The sequence below is a fragment of the Crotalus tigris genome, unplaced genomic scaffold (genome assembly GCF_016545835.1).
Source record: "Crotalus tigris isolate CLP2741 ecotype Arizona unplaced genomic scaffold, ASM1654583v1 scf7180000019068.10715455, whole genome shotgun sequence".
Lineage (NCBI taxonomy): Eukaryota > Metazoa > Chordata > Lepidosauria > Squamata > Viperidae > Crotalus > Crotalus tigris.
Genome location: NW_024097358.1, coordinates 3,888,521 through 3,909,197, shown reverse-complemented (window position 1 = coordinate 3,909,197; position 20,677 = coordinate 3,888,521). Strand labels below are relative to the sequence as shown.

At 40.6% G+C, this 20,677-nt stretch overlaps 1 protein-coding gene across 1 annotated transcript; it reads left to right on the top strand.

Annotated features, from left to right (window-relative positions):
* The first annotated feature begins 4,436 nt into the window (after window positions 1–4,436).
* Window positions 4,437–19,442, top strand: TMC3 (transmembrane channel like 3). The gene is given in 23 exon segments (XM_039359325.1): window positions 4,437–4,642; window positions 5,214–5,388; window positions 6,319–6,394; window positions 7,274–7,355; window positions 7,941–8,047; window positions 8,322–8,420; window positions 8,539–8,681; window positions 9,692–9,839; window positions 10,050–10,093; window positions 10,246–10,393; window positions 11,056–11,165; window positions 11,548–11,626; window positions 12,430–12,678; window positions 12,972–13,100; window positions 13,830–13,897; window positions 14,261–14,389; window positions 15,537–15,647; window positions 16,277–16,402; window positions 16,796–16,874; window positions 17,097–17,156; window positions 17,158–17,233; window positions 17,705–18,014; window positions 18,515–19,442. Coding segments are annotated over 23 exon segments (3,492 nt in total). The 5' UTR covers window positions 4,437–4,560; the 3' UTR covers window positions 19,377–19,442.
* The last annotated feature ends 1,235 nt before the right edge of the window (window positions 19,443–20,677 follow it).

Here is a 20,677-nt window from a genome sequence, read left to right as displayed (position 1 = left end):
TAGCAAATGGCTTGGTTAACCATAGACCAAACTACACAAATTTGCCTCATTTTTGTGCTTTTTCTCATTAATTGCACCTTAGCTAAATTTACCACAGCTCCAAATGCCCAAAAATCTCTATAGCAAATGGCTTGGTTAACCATAAACCAAACTACACAAATTTGCCTCATTTTTGTGCTTTTTCTCATTAAATGCACCTTAGCTAAATTTACCTTAGCTCCAAATGCCCAAAAATCTCTATAGCAAATGGCTTGGTTAACCATAGACCAGACTACACAAATTTTCCTCCATTTTGTCCCTTTTCTCATTAAATGCACCTGGGTTAAATTTACCTTAGTTCCAAATGCCCAAACTCTCTATTGTAAGTGACTTGGTTAACCATAGACCAAACTACACAAATTTGCCCCCTTTTTGTCCCTTTTCCCATTAAATGCACCTGGGCTAAATTTACCACAGCTCCAACTGCCCAAAAATCTCTATAGCAAATGGCTTGGTTAACCATTGACCAAACTATACAAATTTGCCTCATTTTTGTGCTTTTTCTCATTAATTGCACCTGGGCTAAATTTACCTTAGTTCCAAATGCCCAAAATCTCTATAGCAAATGGCTTGGTTAACCACTGACCAAACTATACAAATTTGCCTCATTTTTGTGCTTTTTCTCATTAATTGCACCTTAGCTAAATTTACCTTAGTCCCAAATGCCCAAAATCTCTATAGCAAATGGCTTGGTTAACCATAGACCAAACTACACAAATTTTCCTCCATTTTTGTGCTTTTTCTCATTAATTGCACCTTAGCTAAATTTACCACAGCTCCAAATGCTCAAAAATCTCTATAGCAAATGGCTTGGTTAACCATTGACCAAACTACACAAATTTGCCCCCTTTTTATTCCCTTTCTCATTAAATGCACCTGGGCTAAATTTACCACAGCTCCAAATGCCCAAAAATCTCTATAGCAAATGGCTTGGTTAACCATAGACCAAACTGCACAAATTTGCCTCATTTTTGTCTCTTTTCTCATTAACTGCACCTTAGCTAAATTTACCTTAGTTCCAAATGCCCAAAATCTCTATTGCAAGTGGTTTGGTTAACCATAGACCAAACTACACAAATTTGCCTCATTTTTTGTGCTTTTTCTCATTAATTGCACCTTAGCTAAATTTACCACAACTCCAAATGCCCAAAAATCTCTATAGCAAATGGCTTGGTTAACCATAGACCAAACTACACAAATTTTCCTCCATTTTTGTCCCCTTTCTCATTAATTGCACCTGTGCTAAATTTACCTTAGTTCCAAATGCCCAAAATCTCTGTTGCAAGTGGTTTGGTTAACCATAGAACAAAATACACAAATTTGCCCCCCTTTTGTCCCTTTTCCCATTAAATGCACCTAGGCTAAACTTAACTCAGCTCCAAATGCCCCAAAATCTCTATAGCAAATGGCTAAACCTTAAACTACTCATTGTATTTATATACCTCCCTTCTCTCCAAGAGGCAACTCTAGCCAGCATCCAAACAGAAAACATTTCAAAGGTACAATATTAACAGTGAAATTAATAATGCTCGTGAGGGAGAGAGCCAGGTACACACCAGGTGGAGGCAGAATCTGCTTTAATCCGTTACCCACCTCCAGTATGACCCAGACCCCTCAGCTTTTTTTTTTTTTGGTACAAATATGAACCATGGCTAATTTTACTTTAACCTGCGGTTCAACTCTCTGGAAACAGGCACTAGCCAGCATTCAACCAAAGCCCCCCGCATTTGGCATTAAAAAAAACCCCTTATAAATATGAACTACGGCTAATTTTCGTTCAAAAACAGACGTCAACTTACTTTTTGGAACCAAACGCCCGCAATGCTCCTTCGTTGCTGGGTTGGGGCCAGGGCTTGCGCTCGCTGGCTGCCCAACAGAAGCACGCCCCCTCGGAGAAACGCGAGGAGGCATGCAACGCGAGCCGCTCTTGCGGCTCTTTAAACTTCAGCTGGAAAAGAGGTGCTGTTCTTATATTTCGCGCCAGGCGGGCCCACCAATCAGAGAGCGCCTTCATCTTTAGCCGTAGCCAATGAGAGCCCTCTCCACAATTGCTGCCCTTTTTTTTTTTGTTCTCGGCAGCTGAGGCGCAGTGGGCGGAGCTTCGAATGAGCGCGCGCTCCCTCCCTCCCTCCCTGAATGGAAGGGACCTTGTAGGTCATCTAGTCCAACCCCAGCCAAGCAAGAGACCATACATCATTTCTGACAGGTGGCAGTCCAGACTCTTTTTGAAAGCTTCCAGTGATGAAGCTCCCACAAGTTCTGAAAGACAATCTGGTTGATTGTCCTCACTGTCAGAAAATTTCTCCTTATTTCTAGGTTGAATCTCTCCTTGATCAGTTTCTATCCGTTATCCCTTGTGTTGCCTTCAGGTGCTTTGGAAAATAATTTGACCGTCTAATAATAATTATAATAATAATAAAGTTGGAAGGGACCTTGGAGGTCATCTAGTCCAACCCCCTGCTCAGGCAGGAAACCCTAATACCAGCACCCACCTCTCTTTCTTTTTTTCTTTTTTTTGGGGGTGGGGTGGGGAGGGCTATCCAAAAACAAAAGAGGATGGAAGTTGAAGAACAGGCGAAAACAGCAAACGAATACTTCCAAAACTATAATTATCTCAGCAATTGCTGGCTGTGGAATTCTGGGAGTTGAAGTCCACATGCCTTAAAATTGTCAAGGTTGAGAAACACTGTAAATGCAAGAGCACAAGATTGCAGGTGTGCACAGGGCTTCAATTCATTTTGTTGAAGGAGAGTGTGCTTTGCTTGTTTATATCTTTAAGGAAAGAGTCACAGATCTGTACCTCTGTGGATTTCAGTCCTGGAGGTTTAAGATACGGGTCTTCTGTGGAAGTCAAAGAAGTCTTGTCAGATTTAAAATACTAGCTGTTATTATCTAAATAACAGCTTTACATTTAAATTTATTATTTAAATGATTTGTAAAGCCACTCATCTCAACAAGTCACTCAAGAAGTGCCAGCAATAAACAATAAAGCAAACAAATACAAATAATAATTATTTCATATATTTATATAAAAATGACAGGAGTTGTCAACTGCCATTTTGAGAGATTTTCCCCATTCAATCCATGGTAAAACTTTGAGTGGATTTACCCAACAATCTAAACTATGATATGATTTACATGTTTGTGGTTTAGCATGTTTATATTCTATGCTCTATGAGTCTATGGCTTAGTTTATGTTGTGCAAAGCCAGTCAACTGATTGATTCCTCAAGCTATGGCTCATTACGTGTGAAACAAACTCTGTAAATTTAAGCATTTTTAAAAGCATTGATGCTACTGTACTTAATCGGTGTTCTCTAAAAGTCTGAATTTGGCTGTAAAAAGAATAACAGAGCAGGCTGAGGATTATAAAGAAGGTGAGGAAACAAACCTGCTCAATACTTTCCATTTGAGTTGATTAAATCATATAGAATTAACTGGCCATTGGAAGGGAAAGATTTCTCAGTTCATAATAATATGGTAGATAAGCTGGGAGTGTGAATGGAAACAACCAGCACTTGGCAGCAAATCTAGTGGTGAGTACTTAATGTTCTGCCTTCAAGAGGAGGAAATAAAACACCACAAAGGGCATGAACCCTTGATTTATGTGGCTGAAATCTCACAGCCAGTAGTGCATAGAGTAACTGAAATGCTGGCTCAGAGGTGGGGGGGAGATATATATGAGATCCTTCTTTTCTTCTGCTCACCTACAATTCTATACTGTATGCTTTTTTTTAAAAAAAAAAGTATCTATTTCAGCAACTCACCTACCTGAACAGCAAATAAACTCAACATTATAAAAATAAACATCAGGTTGAGGAAACCAACATTGTGCATTACTATGTTTTCCAAGACAGTTGAACATCTGCATAGAGTTTGCTTGTAGCTCACCAGCTTTATTGGAGGGTCTTCCATTATGTGCTTATTTATTATCCTTCCTCTAGATTTTTAACAACTTTTTCTATGTGCATTAAAGAATCCTTGCAGGTTACAAAGAAATCAAATCCAGTTGGTTATTTTGATCCATTTCCATAATGAGCTGTCCAGTTTACAAAATCCTGATGTAATCCAGTAAAGCTATACTGGTGTAATCTTTCTGTTCCGAAACATTAATCATGATCAGAATTGATAGTTTCATGCACTAGGACTATCTCCATTATTTGATTAGAGTTAAATGCATATCATAAAGTAGGCTATGATCAGCTGATTTCTGCTACAATAATTTAGGATTGCAGCTAACTATACCAAAACAGATTCTATTCCCCCCCCCCCCTTGGATATGTGGGAGAGGCATGCTACAATGCTACAGCTTTTGATGTGCTGTGCCTTTAAGACTATGTACGTATTCTGAGCTTTCTGATATTTCTCAGATCTTGGAGTGTCTGATGCAGACTGGGATGGAAACAGACTCCACTTCAACATCTATCAGTTTATAACTCTCTTTATATCTGGTTTCTAATCATCTTTCCCCAGCTTCCTGCAACTTGACTACTCTTTTAAAAAAAAATCAGAAAGTTCTAAGATGTCATTTGGAGGTAGCAGTTCAGCTGCGAAAAACACAAGAACCTGCAAGAGATCGAAAACTGTGAAGCGACATGCCAGCATCTACACCTATCCAGAACCACCCCACAGGTGAGGAATTGATTTTCTGTTCTATTCAATCAAACCGCTGAAACATGGAATTCTTCGGGTGCTGTTTTTCTATTGCCTTGGCAAGGCAAATACCACCTGTCAGAATTCCCACTTCAGCACAACTATTGATGGACAGCTCTCAATAGCCAAAATCTGATAATGCCGTTCAGATGGGTAGGAAGAAAGCATACATACATACAGCAAGTCCGTGCTGATACTGGACTTTAGCCGTATGAAATTTCTCAGCTTTGAAATTCAAAGCAGAGTTAAACCAAGTATTTGGGTTTGTTTAATGGAGCAATGTCACCCACGTTCATGATTTGCTTGGCATAGATTCACACATAGGTAAGAGAAGGAAAACCAGACTTTTTTTTTGGGGGGGGGTGCAAATAATAACTATGTAAGCCTTCCTCCTAAGCCAGTGGCAGTTTGGACTAAAATACATGGACTAGCTTTGGCACTGAAATGGTAAGCTAGGCAATAAGCAAATCTGTGTTTTTGTGACCGTTTCTGAGAGAAGCATTGATCATGGTTTCCCTTATGTGTGTTTCTTGTGGGGTCGGGCTATTTTTAGCAACTCAGATGAAGATAATGGGGATGAGAAGGTCGACAGCAATGATCCGGAACAGATCTTCCAGAACATACAATTTCAGAAAGAAATTATGGCCAACATTTGTTGCCGGCCATGGCCCATGAGGCAAAAACTCCGAGCATTGAGGTAACGGGGTGACTTGTGGAGAATGACTGGTGTGAAACAATTGTTTTAAGATTGCAAAGCCAATGCAATCATGTTCAGTGATTGCATCTCCTTGGAGAAAAAGGCATCTGAGCCGCAGGCTACGTATCTCTCGGATTTATAGCCAACCCTTTCTCCAAAAATGAAAGGTAGCCTATATTGTACTCTTTTTTGTCTATTCTTTCCTTCACCAACAATGAAGATGAAATAAAGTGGTTGGCCTTAAGTCCTCCAGGCAGTTCTATGGCTGAAGGGGGATTAGAACTTGGGTCCCCTTCTCCAATAGCTTCACCCTTGTACCACCCTGGCTGTTGGGCTGACAGGAAGGTTTGGCCCATAGTCACCAAGGGACGTTCTTGGGCTGAGTGGGGACTTGAAGCTGCGTCCCTTATGTTCTAGTTCAATACCTGTGCTGTGTGGTGCAGTCTTCTTTTAATTTGCTTTCACGGTCACAGCAAGTTAGCCACTCTGCATCCATTGTGAACTGGGTGGTCCTATAAAAATGTAGATGAAATAAATGATCAGCTCACAGAGCTCAGCTCTGTCCTTGTGATTTTCCTGAAAGTCTGGAGACTGGGTGGTGGACCCCTGGCTCCTTAAATTTTATTTCCCCCCCCTTGCTCTCTTCTCTGGTCCACAGTTGTAAGGGTTGGTAGCTCCATAACAAACAATAAAGCATCTGTAACTGCTGATGGGTAACCTTCCCTTTCCCTCTGATTTTTCTAAAGGAAGGAACATTAAGAGTCTCCCATTTGTTATAAAAATAACAAGGGCAAAGTGCCTTTGGCTGCAGAAAGTCCCACTCCTTGGTGCCATTTGTTTAATGTTGTTTACGAAAAGGGAATGGCCGGAACCAGACCCTATAATGAGATTTGGGTCATCAAAAAACCCACCGCTTTCTTCCCTTGGCAGACAAGCTAAAGAGATTGTATTGAAGTACGAAGGTCGGCTGACTCGGACAAGAGGCTATCAAGCTGCTGGAGCAGAGGTTGGTCTGGTTTTCATTAAAAGCTCCAGAGCTCACTTTTCATGAAAATGAGCCTAGCAATTCTATTTACAAGAGAGAAATATTTCCAATGATATCATTGTCATCGCAGTGAAATTGAGAAATGCTGTTTACAGATCTCCTTTCCTGGCAAGGCTTTCTACCTTTAATGGTTCTATCAGAGAAAGATTCATTGGGGAAAGTTCATCTATTGTGAATATTATTTAGCAATTGAACACCAACTATCTATCATCCAAAGCCTTTGCAAGGCTGAGCTGTTTCATTTGGCTTGCTGAAGTGGTTGCGTTATTGGTTTTTAGTCAGAAGGCTTTCTGAAATTTGAGCCTTTGGACCATTTTTTCTTTAATTAAAATACTTCCAACAGCAGCTATACAGCTGGGCAAGCATTATAAAATTCATTAGCCTTGATTGCAGAATAGATTATTGATGTATTGAGTTGGTTTAGAACACATTCACCAACATTTGAATGCCAATGTGTTGATATTAATCAATGGAATTTGTGAACTACCTGGAAAAGTTGGAGAAACACACATTAAAAGGAAAAGTGATTTTTCTGCTTGTGTTTTGGTTCAGAAATACAATATTATATAGACTCAACTGAATGGCAAAGTTAATTATTGTAGCTACTATATATCTTGTTTTATATTTCAGTATTAAAATTCTGTGAAAATTACAGAATTAAAATATTACTGATATTACTGATATGCAAGATAAAAATATTTCAAGAACATAATTACTAAAGCAAATATATTAAGTAAAATGATGGTGAATTAGAGGAAGAAAATAACAGAAAATCAGCGAGGCAATGCATCATAGACTGTATGTGTGTTCTAAGTGAGTGTGGCTATTTTGCTTTTCCAGCTATGGAGAAAATTTATTAGGCTTGCATATAACTTCATGGTCATCTTTATTCCTTGGGAAATGAGAATCAAGAAAATTGAAAGTAAGTATACATGTCTTGGAAAAATTCAAAACATTGAATTAAAAAGAAAATGCTAGGAATTGGGAGGTTTTTGCTGGGCTAATTCAAATCCAGTTTCCATAACTTTGTCATATGTCAGATTTTAAGACAAATCTATTTCAGTGTTGGAGCTACGATCCTACGCATGCTTTATCAGAGTAAATTCCATCCAAATCAGTGAGACGTACATTCAATAAGCATGTAAAGGGCTGAGGTAGAAACCATTGATGATTGTCTATGTAGGATGAGATGAAATACTGATTGTTTACTAGTAAGCGTGGTCTCAACATCATGATTGTCTTTGGCTCTGAGTTACTTGCAGGACTGCATCTCCTCGCTAGAGTTGACATGACTACATCGGTCATGTCAGGAAAAGTAGCAGCTGGCTGTCCCCCATTTCTGGAGAACAGATGGACTGAAGCTTGGAAGGGTTGCTTTTCAGTGAGAGAAATGACATCCTGTTGAAAATTCCTTTGTCTCCAGCACTGTCTGCCTACTGGCAGAAGCTGAAAACATCTTTTCTTGACGACTTTGGGGGCCTGATAGGATGTGTTTCTTTGTGTTTAGGTCACTTTGGCTCAGGGGTTGCCTCTTACTTTATCTTTTTGCGATGGCTGTTTGGCATCAACATTGTTCTCACCATAATGACAGGAGCCTTTGTGGTTTTGCCAGAAGTAAGTGATTCTTTTAGATTTCCATATGGAAACCAACACTTGTTTTAGACCAAGAGCGGACCATTTGACCTTGACTGAAGACCCTGAAATGTCTCAAAAGTATCTTGAAGGGACTTGAGGACATCGTACAGGGTGTCATATGAGCTGGATACTTGAAATGGTCTGGAGACTAATTCAATAAACTGTTTTCTATATGACCTGGGTGGTGTAAAAGTACTGTAAAATCTACCTGTCCATCTCCCCACCTAATTTCCAGACTTGGTTTTTCTTACAGATCTTGGCTGGAGATGCTTTTGGAAGTACTCCCAACAAGCAGATCCCCAGTGATCAACTTCATTCTGCACAGGATCTGGATACCATCTGGTCTTTGGGGGCAAGCAGAAAATCTTCCCTAGTAGACACACACACACACACACACACACACACACACACACACACACACTTCTTAGATAGAAGTGCTACGGATAACTATGTTATTTCTATTTCTGTAGGGTTACCTTCAGTATTCCGTTTTGTTCTATGGATACTATGGACAGACAAGGAAAATTGGGAGTGCTGGTTACCGGCTGCCCCTTGCCTACTTCCTTGTCGGAATGGCGGTGTTTGCCTACAGTTTTATCATTCTGTTGAAAAAGTAAGGTGGCACTTTTCATGGCAACTACTTATTTTTTTTAAAAAATAAATAAATTATTCGACTTTATCCAGTTTGTTCACTAGGAACTGGAAGCAAACAAACTGAAAAACTAAGGAGCGTGCCTAAACCAAAATGTAATGCCTTTATGAACTCAGTCATTAAATGACCTACAGCAATTTTAAGTTCTTCAGTTCTCTTCGTTAGGCAAGATAGCAAACAAAACCGAATAGAAATGGGCTAAAAATAATGGAAGTGTGTACCGATGAGATTGCAGTTATGATATTAACTAGAATTAGTAGGTTGAGATACCTCAATCCAAGTCCTTCAAGCCAACACAGTGCTAGGCTGCATTAACAGATGGATAGACTCAAGATCACATGAAGTGTTAATACCACTTTACAATGCCTTGGTAAGGCCACACTTGGGATACTGCATCCAGTTTTGATCATCACGATGAAAAAAAAGATGTTGAGACTCTAGAAAGAGTACAGAGAAGAGTAACAAAGATGATTAGGGGACTGGAGGCTAAAGCATATAAGGAACGGCTGCTGGAATTGGGTATGTCTAGTTTAATGAAGAGAAGGATGAGGGGGGACATGATAGCTGCGTTAAAATATCTCAGGGGCTGCCACAAAGAAGAGGGAGTGAAGCTATTCCCCAAAGCAACTAAAGGCAGGACAAGAAGCAATGGATGGAAACTAACCAAAGAGAGAAGCAACCTAGAACTAAGGAAAAATTTCTTGACAGTGGAATTAATCAGTGGAACAATCTGCCTCCAGAAGCTGTGAATGCTCCAACACTGGAGGTTTTAAGAGAGACTGTACAGCCATTTGTCTGAAATAGTATAGCGTTTCCTGCCTGAGCAGGGAGTTGGACTAGATGACCTCCAAGGACCCTTCCAACGTTGTTGTTGTTTTATTATTATAATTATCATCATCATCATCATCATCAATCATCATCCCTAGTTTGAAGGATAATAATGTATGGGTCATTTGATTGTTATTTTCCAGAATGGCCAAAAATTCCAGAATGAGCCTTGCTAGTGCTTCTGATGAAAACTACACCTTTTGCTGGCGAGTGTTTTGTGCTTGGGACTATTTAATTGGCAACCCTGAGGCTGCAGAGAGCAAATCCGCTGCCATAGTGAACAGCATCAGGGTAAGCTAACCAACATTCAAGTGGAAAAGAACCGGTGCCTAGGATACAGTAGACAAACAAAAATACTATAAAGTTGTATTGTGTGGAGTCATTAGAAGGATATTGAACGTAAGTCACACAAAACCTTTGTTGGAGTGGACAACTTTAGGGCCTGTTTATTTATATTTATATTATTTATTTATAGGCTATTTTGTCTTTGTTTCTTTTAAGGAAGCTATATTGGAAGAGCAGGAAAAGAAAAAGAGCACAAATCTGTACGTATGCATATAATTTTTCCCTCTACTGATATACAGTATGACTGATCACGGACAGACAGAAGCCAGCTCTGTCTCTTAAGCTGTTATATAAACTACTGAAATGATCTGAGTCGCTTTTCTGCTTCCTGTGTGCTCTTCTCCATATTCAGAGCGGTGACAATAAGCTTAAGAATCATTGCAAATATCTTGGTCCTTCTCTCACTGGCTGGAAGTATTTACATCATTTATTTTGTCGTGGATCGATCCCAGAAGTTGGAAAGGATGAAGAAAGAGCTGACCTTGTGGGAAAAAAATGAAGTGAGAGCACATTTTCTTAGCTTCAGACTCCTTGTCCAAAATGAGATAATCTTGATCCTTTTCCTCTTTAAGTGAGCTACACATAATGGCTGTTTATGAGCCATTATAATGACGAGATGACGATATCATACTGGACACATACTCTATGTGCCTGTGTTTTCAGATGCTTATTCTCCAGCTTTTCTGGAAGGGCCATGGCAGAAACGTCATTCCATTTGCATTTTGATACCAACTTACTTTGTGTTAGACTTTCAAGCCAATGAATAAACCAAAACTTGGACTGTATGGTGTTCAGAATGTTTGCGCTCTCACTTTTAAGACATCATGTAAGAATACGTTAAGAAAATGCAAGTCCCCAAATGCATAACTGGCTGAAAATATTAACTACATGCATTCTATCGTGGAAAATCTCTTGATAAAATGACTTTCAAGAAAACGGGTGCGAGTAGAAATACCCATACAAAAAACAGATATCGCTCTCTCGAAATGCTTTTATGGCAAGTGTTTGTGCCTTGGTGCATTTTTGAGTTGTGTCACATAATCTGTCAAGGATGAAGTTCTAGTAAAGAGCTCTATTCGGATATACGTGATGGTTTAATAATTGCATAAAAATCAAGCGCTTTTTCCCCTTGAAAATCAGACATTCTTTTCTTTGTTTCCAGGTGAGCGTAGTTGTTTCCCTGATTACCATGCTTGCACCATCTGCCTTTGAACTGATAGCTGCCCTGGAGATGTATCATCCCAGAACTACTCTCCGCTTCCAGCTCGCCAGGTGTGCATCACATCCACTTAGCACAGGGGTCTTCAAACATGGCCCTTTTATGACTTGTGGACTTCAACTCCAAGAATTCCTCAGCCAGCGTGCCTGGCTGAGGAATTCTGGGAGTTGAAGTCCACAAGCAGAGGTCTTCAAACTTGGCCCTTTTATGACTTGTGGACTTCAACTCCCAGAATTCCTCAGCCAGCGTACCTGGCTGAGGAATTCTGGGAGTTGAAGTCCACAAGTCCTAAAAGTGGCAGGTTTGAAGACCCCTGACTTAGCAGAATAAAAATGGCCTCAATCATTTCCACCTGAAGTGACAGATGGAATGGGGTGGACTTGCAGTGAAGAAACATTTGCCATTTTTTGCTTCTTGGTTGTTTTTTTTTTCCAGAGTGTTGGTCTTATATTTGGGAAATCTCTACAGCTTGATCATTGCACTTCTGGATAAAGTGGATAGCATGAGCATTGTTGTAAGTTGCAAGTCTTTATCATTCTGGGTAGCAAGATGATCTTGGTGCTTTGCAGTAATCCCCTTGAGAACAGTAGGGATTTTGGTGAACTGAAAAACTTCAGCACACAGTTGAGGCAGAATTACACATCTGTACCTCTTCAGTATTTCGTTGTAAAAACGATAAAGTGTCAACGCTCTCATTTTTTTGCCTTCCCCTTTTACTTGTAATAGCTATAAAAATGTTACCTCAAAATATTATCTCATGTGGGTTGGAATATAACAGAAATTCAATCCACACAATTCATAAACTTGACATAAAAGCATAAGCTGCATTGCTGTAGGGAAAAAAGAAGAAGTAATATATAAGAATAATACAATCTTCGATTAATTGTCTCCATCCCCTAACCAGGGATGTTTGGGCTGTTGTGATTACATTCCAAAAAAGTGACATTGGAAAGACAAAGTTAAATTAAACCAAAGCAAGTTTAATTTAAATGTTTTAAATATTTTCGTTCCTCTTGACACACGGGCAATTATAATTAAGCAGCAATTGTGGAGCAGGAAGGAGACTCCAGGCTGTATTACAGGGGTGTCAAACTGCCGGCCCGCAGGCCAGATGCATCATGCCGAAACTGCGCCCACCCCATTGCCGGCAATGGAAAAAAAGTTGTGACACGGGTTTGACACCCCTGCTCTATTACCTAGTTTTTGGCAAAGTCCAAGTATTCTTGAGGCTGCCGACTGTGACTTAAAAGCTTTAAACAGGATTGGGGAAGTGGAAAGACCCACTCTCTGAGTTTCCATTTCCCTATATGATTGCAGGAGGCTGAGGTTCATAAAAATGGAAGCAACGCCGTGGGTACCACCACCTTCTTAGCAGCAAAAACCCTCCTAGAGCACAGCTTTTCAACCCCAATTCCAAATGTGCAAATGATTAAGAATGGCACTTTCTTTCTATCTGAGAATCACACCCAAAGCTACGCTCACCTGGTTGAACTCAACAGTACAGCACCTTACGACGCCAACAGCGAAAGTCACCAACACCAATGCTGGGAGACCTATGTTGGTCAAGTAGGTCTCATCCTTTCCCAAGCTATTTTCTTCTTCCACTTATGGCACCAAAACTGAAGAAATGTTTGGCAGGAAGATCAACGGAGACCTGTCTTCCCATCCTTACTATTATTGCCTCTGCTGTTTCTAAAGTAGCAAGCACGCTGCTTATTTTTTTTATAAATACTCCACTTACAAATATGTTATGCATTTCAGTGTTAAATGCCTAGGTAGTAATACACATTTTGGTGTGTGTGTGTGTGTGTGTATTTTTAAAGTGTTACTGTTGGTCATTGCATTATGTTTTGTTTCAGGAGATGTTGAAATTGTCCATTATCGATATGCTGTTCACTGTGGCTAGCATCCTCCTGATTGATTTTTTCCGTGGTCTTTTTGTCCGGTACTTAAGTGACTGCTGGTGCTGGGATCTGGAAAGCAATTTTGTGAGTATAGGTTCAAACAAATAATAAAAAAAGTATAAACTGGAGCATGTTCCATGGAGGTTGTTGTTGTTGTTAATTGCGAAGTCGTGTCCGACCCGTCGCGACTCCATGGACAACGTTCCTCCAGGTCTTCCTGTCCTCTACCATCTTCTGGAGTCCATTTAAATTCACACCTACTGCTTCAGTGACTCCATCCAGCCATCTCATTCTCTGTCCATGGAGGTAGGACTCTTTTTAAAATTTTCCTCCTCCATTGCTTTCGGTGAGTAGTGCAAGGATCGATCCATAATACTTTCAACCAAGAGAGGGCAGTGTGATCTGAACCAATGACTAGAGAGCAGATCTTTAATGCTTTAAAATTTAAATCAGTATTTCTTAAAAGTCTGGACAGAGGACCTCTGAAATCCCCCTGAGACCCTCTCAGGGGGCCTGCAAAAATAAAATTATTTGCCAGCCTATGTTGAAAAATAATAAAACATTTAAATCCCTTCAAACAATCATGAGAAGCGATAGTAGCGGCGAAGACATCAGAATTTGTAATACAGTAAATATTGATAAATATAACCCATGCACACAGAAGCTCTTTCGTCCTGCATAATTTTTAAAAGTGGCAAAGAGAGCAGAGAGGGAAAAAAATGTAAGAAACATTGCCCCCGATGTATCTTTTAAAAATATATATAATAATTTGCTACTAAATCTTTTTCATTGTTGTTGTGCGTTACTTTGCAGCCAGAATATGGGGAATTTAAAATAGCAGAAAATGTCCTGCATTTGGTCTACAATCAAGGGATGATCTGGTAACAAATTAACTTTGTTCTGTTTATCTTAGTGATAGCTAATTTTCGAGGAACTTACATCATATTGCCTTTGAACCGCAGACCAATAACTGCATTCCAAAAAAGAGTTGTACACTGTTAGCTTGTCTGCATTAGTAGTTCCTTCACCGGGGCAATACTTACTTGATGATTGGTCTAGTGTTCATCTTGCTGTTAATCTCTGCTCATATGGGTGATGGCCAAATTCATTTCTTCCTGTTGGCCAAACTCATAAATAACCAAACCCATTCCGAGTGAAGCAAGGAGAAGCTTGTTCATTAATAGTCTACTTCCCAAATTAAAAAACATTATTGATGAGTGGGCCCTGGTTGTTCCCATTCCTAGGATGGGAGCCTTCTTTTCTCCTTGCCTTCCTGCATTCAACGTCCTAAAGCTGATTGGGCTGATGTACCTCAGAAGCTGGGCAGTCTTGACCTGCAATGTCCCTCATCAGCAAGTCTTCCGAGCTTCAAGGTTGGTTACTTCACATGTATCCAGACAGAAACAGCAAAACACAAGCTCTGGTCATGGTTTTCACAATTGTTTGTGAACATAAAAACAAAACAGAAACATCTAAGGATCAAAAAAAATCGAATAGATTAGATATATGAGTTTGGTTTAATTTGACTTGGCTTTTTAAACCTAATAATTAAACTTACTGAGTGTACTGATAGAATGTAGAATCATAAGGCTAGAAGGAACCTCAGTGGTCTGCTAGTCCAACCCCCTGTTTGAGGCAGGAGACCTTATCTCATCCTGATCAAATAATTGTCCATTCTATTTTTCAAAACCTCCAGTGATAAGAGCACCCACAAACTCTGGGAAGCAAGCTGTCCCAATTAAATGTTCTCACTGTCAGAAAATTTCTCCTTATTTCTAAGCTGGATCTCTCCTTCACATGCTTCCACCCATTGCAGTCTTGTCCTGCCCTCTGGCGCTTTGGAGAATAAGTCAATCCTCTTTTTCTCTGTGACAGCTCCTCCACTCCTGGAAGACAGTTGTCATGTCCCCCAACCCTTCCCTTTGATAGGCTAAATATACCTAGCTCCTCTTGTTAATTTCTCTCCTCCAAATTACTGCAGAAAGCTTTGCCAGCATCTTAAAACAGTGACTGGAAGATAAAATATGGAACTTCACCACATTGCAGTGTTGAAGTTATTTCTCCACCTTTTGTTGTTGTTGTTGTTGTTGTTGTGGTTCTAGCAATTGAATGTTTGTGTGATGCTTTTAGAAAGCCAGGGCTAAAATGTGAACCCTTGCGTTCAAACAGGGTTAAGTAAATAGAAAATACATCTATATTTTATCTGTAATAACGTATCCTTATATCTATAAGTCAGTGTTTCCCAAACTTGACAATTTTAAGGTATGAGGACTTCAACGCTGGCTGTGGAATTCTGGGAGTTGAAGTCCTCATGCCTTAAAATTGTCAAGTTTGGGAAACACTGCATAAGTCTACTAAGGTATTACACACTATAAAAATGTTTGCTACTGATAATAATATTAATAATACTACCAACAAATGCTGGTACTTGGCCTTATAGTTGGGATTTGAACGGCCTTGGATTACTAGAGAAGCAGGGGTATGTAATGCTTTATGTAACAATGAGATCTTTCTTTTCAGATCTAACAACTTCTACTTAGCTATGCTGCTATTTATGCTCTTTCTGTGTATGCTCCCAACTATTTTTGCAATTGCTCGCTACAAGCCATCTCTAAACTGTGGCCCATTTAGGTAAGTGGATAGTGGCGTTGCTTCATTTAACATGCTAAGCAATATTCTGCTAACAGACCTACTTTGTGTTAATTTTAAAAAACAACAACAGGAAAACATCTACAAAATCAGAGCTCATTCCACAAATAATGCTATTGGAAGATAGATACTGTAGTCATGGCATCCTGATTTTTCATAATTAGATAGCTCCACGTGTCTTTTATGCATCATTGTCATAAAATGAGGAACATATGCCATAAAAATAAACAATATTGGAAAGTTTGAGTGCAGTAAAGAACTGGGTTGAATTGGGATAGGCTGCTGATCAATGTCTCTCCATTGACTTTATTGACATGGTCTTCTGAGAGTTGAGGTTCAGCAACAGGTGGAGGATCACAGGTCACCTTTCCTCAAAGTGGAGGTAGATAAGAAGCCTTGAGTTCCGCTTGAAAAGGTTTTAATCCCAAGTTGTTTAAGAGGAAACTATCCATGTATGGACTTTATCCCTCTACCTTGTTCAACTGGTAGTCATTTCCCCCCATTCTTCCTAACGTATCTAGTTCAGAGCTTGGCTGTGAACAGAAAATTATTCGGAAATGTTTTAAACGCTGCAGATTTTCTGAGACAACAACTGAATGTTTTCCATCTAGCGGGCAAGAAAAAATCTATGACATTGTGTCCGAAACTATTCGAAACGACTTTCCTCCTTGGTTTAACTCTGTGATGGCTTATATGAGTAGTCCCGTGGTGGTCCTTCCAGCTCTATTATTACTCTTGTAAGTCTAAACACTTTTGTTTGATTTGATGGTCAGTATTTCAAGCGGACTCCAAGCTCTGTGTCCAGGAGAACTTGGCCATGTCGTTATCCTGGGAGAACTTCCATTTTAGCCAGCAAATGGAAGAGGCTGAGAGATCTGCATTTAGATAGCTAATATGTTGGGTGTATGACTAGTGCCTTCTAAATATTAATCAGGTCTGCCCTGCCTTAGCTTCTAAATCCAAACAAGGTGGCCTTGTATTGCCAGTTGCTGAGAAGAAATCTCCTTATTATAGAAACAAATTATTGTAGTTATGTTTATTCAGTTCTTTTAATTTAATGCGATGTAAATCAAAGACATCCCTACTGATATTTTTTTCCTCCTCATATTTCTCTCCACCCCCCCCCCCAGCATGCTAATATATTACCTGCAGAGCATTGCGAGGTCATTAAAATTCACCAACAACCAACTAAGGATGCAGATCCAAACAGTAAGTGCTGACTAAATGTTCATACCATGTTTTTGGTAATTTAAAAAAATAAAATTAATTCTTACCAGAGAGAAGAATGAATCAACGAGTGGTTAGCAGTGCAGATAACTTTTATACCCACAAACTTTATCTGATGTTTGAGCGCAATGTTTTGTTTTGTTTTTCAACAGACGTATTATATAAGGCTGAAGTTTTAACCAGTTAATTTGATATCTGTTGTAGGAAAGAACTGAAGACAAGAAAAAAGTGGTCAAAATGGCAGCAGGTGAGCAAAAACTTCCTTAAGGTGCTTGGCATTATTGGACTGTATGTTCGGTCATCTTTTTCACAAAATGCAATAATAATTGAAAGCAAAAGCTGTCAAATGAAACATAGGGAGACTAGCCTAGCCATGTTTATCTGCTGCAGAAAGAACCAGAAGAAGATTGTGACAAATTTCAGACCGACGCATTAATTAGAGAATCAGCTTTTGAAACTCCCAAGATGGAGCTCCAATTAGAATTCAAGAATTTTGGGCAACCTGTTCTCACTGAGCTTTGAATTTAACAGTGCCCTAAACCATAGTTTGTTTTACTTTGGTTATAGCTTGTAATGCTGGGATGTCATGGTTTATGGTTTAGGATGATGTGTGAATCCAGCTTCTGATTCTTGTTTAACAAGCCAGGAATAAAGCATGTCACATTTTAACATGATGGGCAAATTCAACTGGAGGATGCTGGTTGAGTTACTAAGGTTGTGCTTTGGATCAAATATGTGCTACGCCATTGATCAGTTCCAGCTGATGACGGGAAGCAATGACTGATTTTTTTTCCTAAACTTTTATTTTTTAGCTAGAATCCAAAACGTAGAAGGAAATGGCAAGAGGCCTGAACAGGAGACTGACGTCATCAGTCAGGAGTCTTCAGCTCGCTCCTCAACCCCTAGGAAAAATGGCAGTGTAGTGAACTTTGAGTCTCCCAAACCCAGCCAAATACAGACAATATCTCAATCAGTTCCACCCCCTGAGATTCTGAAAGCAGTGGGCCCATCCCCAGCAAAAGATAATCCAGGTGTTCCAACACCTGTAGCACCGATACCTGTCACTCCAACACCTCCTATTCCAGAGATGGTGAAGCCTAGAACAGAACCTTCAATCAACAGGTAAGACCCTTCCCAGAAACTAGAGAAACCAGAGAGAGTGACTGGCGAAAGTTACCCAGTTGGCTTTCATGTGGAACTAGAACTCACCATCTCCTAGTGATTGGCCCATAGTCACCTAGCCAGCTTTCATGCCTAAGGTGGGACTAGAACTCACGGTCTCCTAGTGATTGGCCCATAGTCACCTAGCCGGCTTTCATGACTAAGGTGGAACTAGAACTCACTGTCTCCTAGTGATTGGCCCATAGTCTCCTAGCCGGCTTTCATGCCTAAGGTGGGACTAGAACTCACCATCTCCTAATGATTGGCCCATAGTCATCCAGCCAGCTTTCATGACTAAGGTGGAACTAGAACTCACTGTCTCCTAGTGATTGGCCCATAGTCATCCAGCTGGCTTTCATGACTAAGGTGGGACTAGAACCTGCGGCCTCTTGCTTTCTAGTCTGGTGTCTTAACCACTAGACCAAACCTCTTAGCCATCCCGACTCTCTCTTCTTTCTCAGATACCCCAACCCCATCCATGGGAGTGCTAGTGAACTCTGCAAAGCCAAAGTCTATACTCCTGTAAAGGTGAAGAAGCGCATGGAAGATGCTCATTCAGAACCCTTGTTCAGGAAATGCCCCCCACAAATGAAGCCGGAGTCTCATGGGGCCCCCGGGGGTCCCCCTTTTGTGGGCCGCAGAGCTCACACGGCCAAGTACTACATTGTCAACGAGCATCAGCCCCGCAAAAAAATCCTCCGTGCCACAACCCGGCTGCCAAGGAATGTCCGGATGGATGAGGCAGGGGACTTTGTGGAGTTGTATCCACGTCACATCCGAAGGTATGTGGTTCGAACACCCCGCAGGGCCTACTCCCCTCATTACACTGAGGAGGAAGAGGAAGAAGAAGGGTACAGAAGAGGCGTCACTAAGCAGACTCATCACCGCCCGCGGTCCCTGTCGGATCTCCGAGCCCTCCCCCGCCTCTACATTGGGGAGTGGACCGACAACCAGGTTCTGCCAAGCAGGTCCCTAGCAAAAATGCACTACAAGTCTTGGGAAGATGGTTTCGGTTTGACTTACGGTAGAGGCCCGCACCCCCACCGAAAGATACACTTGAAGAATATTGAATTTGAGCAGCAATATCCGGAACACCCTGGCAAAGCCAAGGCCAAGCCGTCTCCATCTCCCACGGAGTCTGATTCCATCTCTCCTGAATCGAGCAGTGATCAGCTCACCAGTGGCAACGATCAGTACATCCAAGTCCTCCCCAGCAAAGAGAAATATCTGAAATCAGGAGCGAAAGGAACTCCTCAAAAGACAAAGTCTGGTGTGGAGTTGAACCTGGCTGAAATGAATGACCTGATATGTTCCAATGTCTAAAATAATACTGAAGGAAAAGTCTTCATCAGGGTTCAATCAAAGCCGGGAATAAACAACATGGTGACTGCTTTAGAAAGAAGGTTGCAGTTTATTGAAGAGGAGAGCCAGACAGAAAGATGGCTCTGGAAGAAAAGAGAGAGAGCACATGTAGGGAGTGGGTTTTTAGACCCTCTTGGGCTTTTGTTTGGAGTTGTTTCCTGTTCCTGTTTGAGGCTTTGTATTTCCTGCATCATGTATTTTGACCTGAGTTTGTGTGTGCCCCTTTGGCATCTGTGGGTTAATCCTATTATGTCCTGTCCTAGAGTTTGGGTGGGGTATGTAGATTTTAGGTGTCTTTGTCTTCCTAAGCTTCTAGCTGGAGAGCTCCAACCTTCCTGAATGGATTATTACATCAGCATTTCTACAGAGCTGGTTTCTGTTTAGGGGAGGGAGACTTGGGGCTATTAAGAAAAACTGGGTATGCTTTTCTGCCTCTTTAACATTCTTTGAGGAAATATAACATTCTGCCCTTTTAATATTTCCTTCTGGGGGGGGCTGACTTCCCACAATAGGAAGAAAAAAATTGCAATATTTGGGAACTGTGAACTGAGGTACACTCAGAGCTCTGCCGGGTACCCCACAATCCTAAATGTTTTGACTTTGCTTAAGCGTTGTTACATTCCACTTGAGGATGAATGTTGAGTAGTTCCATTCCTGTGACATTTTCTCTACTTGCTTATTCTTGGCTAAAGTATCTTTACTCTAAAACTGGACTGTAGTAAGGGGCATTCAAAATCATTAGAAGACACTGATCCCACCCATTGAATCTCAGTGCATTTAAGTCAAGGGTCTTCAAACTTGGCCCTTTTATGACTTGTGGATTTCAACTCCCAGAATTCCTCAGCCAGGCACATGTTGAAGTCCACAAGTCATAAAAGGGCCAAGTTTGAAGACCCCTGATTTAAATAATGGATTCTGGCATTGGCAGGCCAGTTTCCCAGAACAGGGGCTGCTTTCTCTGTTGTTCAGCTACATTACTCTGCTCACTCCAGACATTAAATAAAATATTAACTAGCAACAGTTTGCATATGGTTAAATAAGCAACTGGAATTGATTGATTGATTAGGTTTTTATCTCACCTTTCTTATTTTACAAGTCACTCAAGGCAAGTGAACATGCCCAATACGCCTTCCCATTTTCTCCACAAGAACCCTGTGAGGTGGGCTGGGCTGAAAGAGAAAGGCTGGCCTAAAGTCACTCCAGCCAGCTTTCATGGCTAAGTCAGAACTAGCATTCCCTGTCTCCTGGTTTCTTGGCCAGCA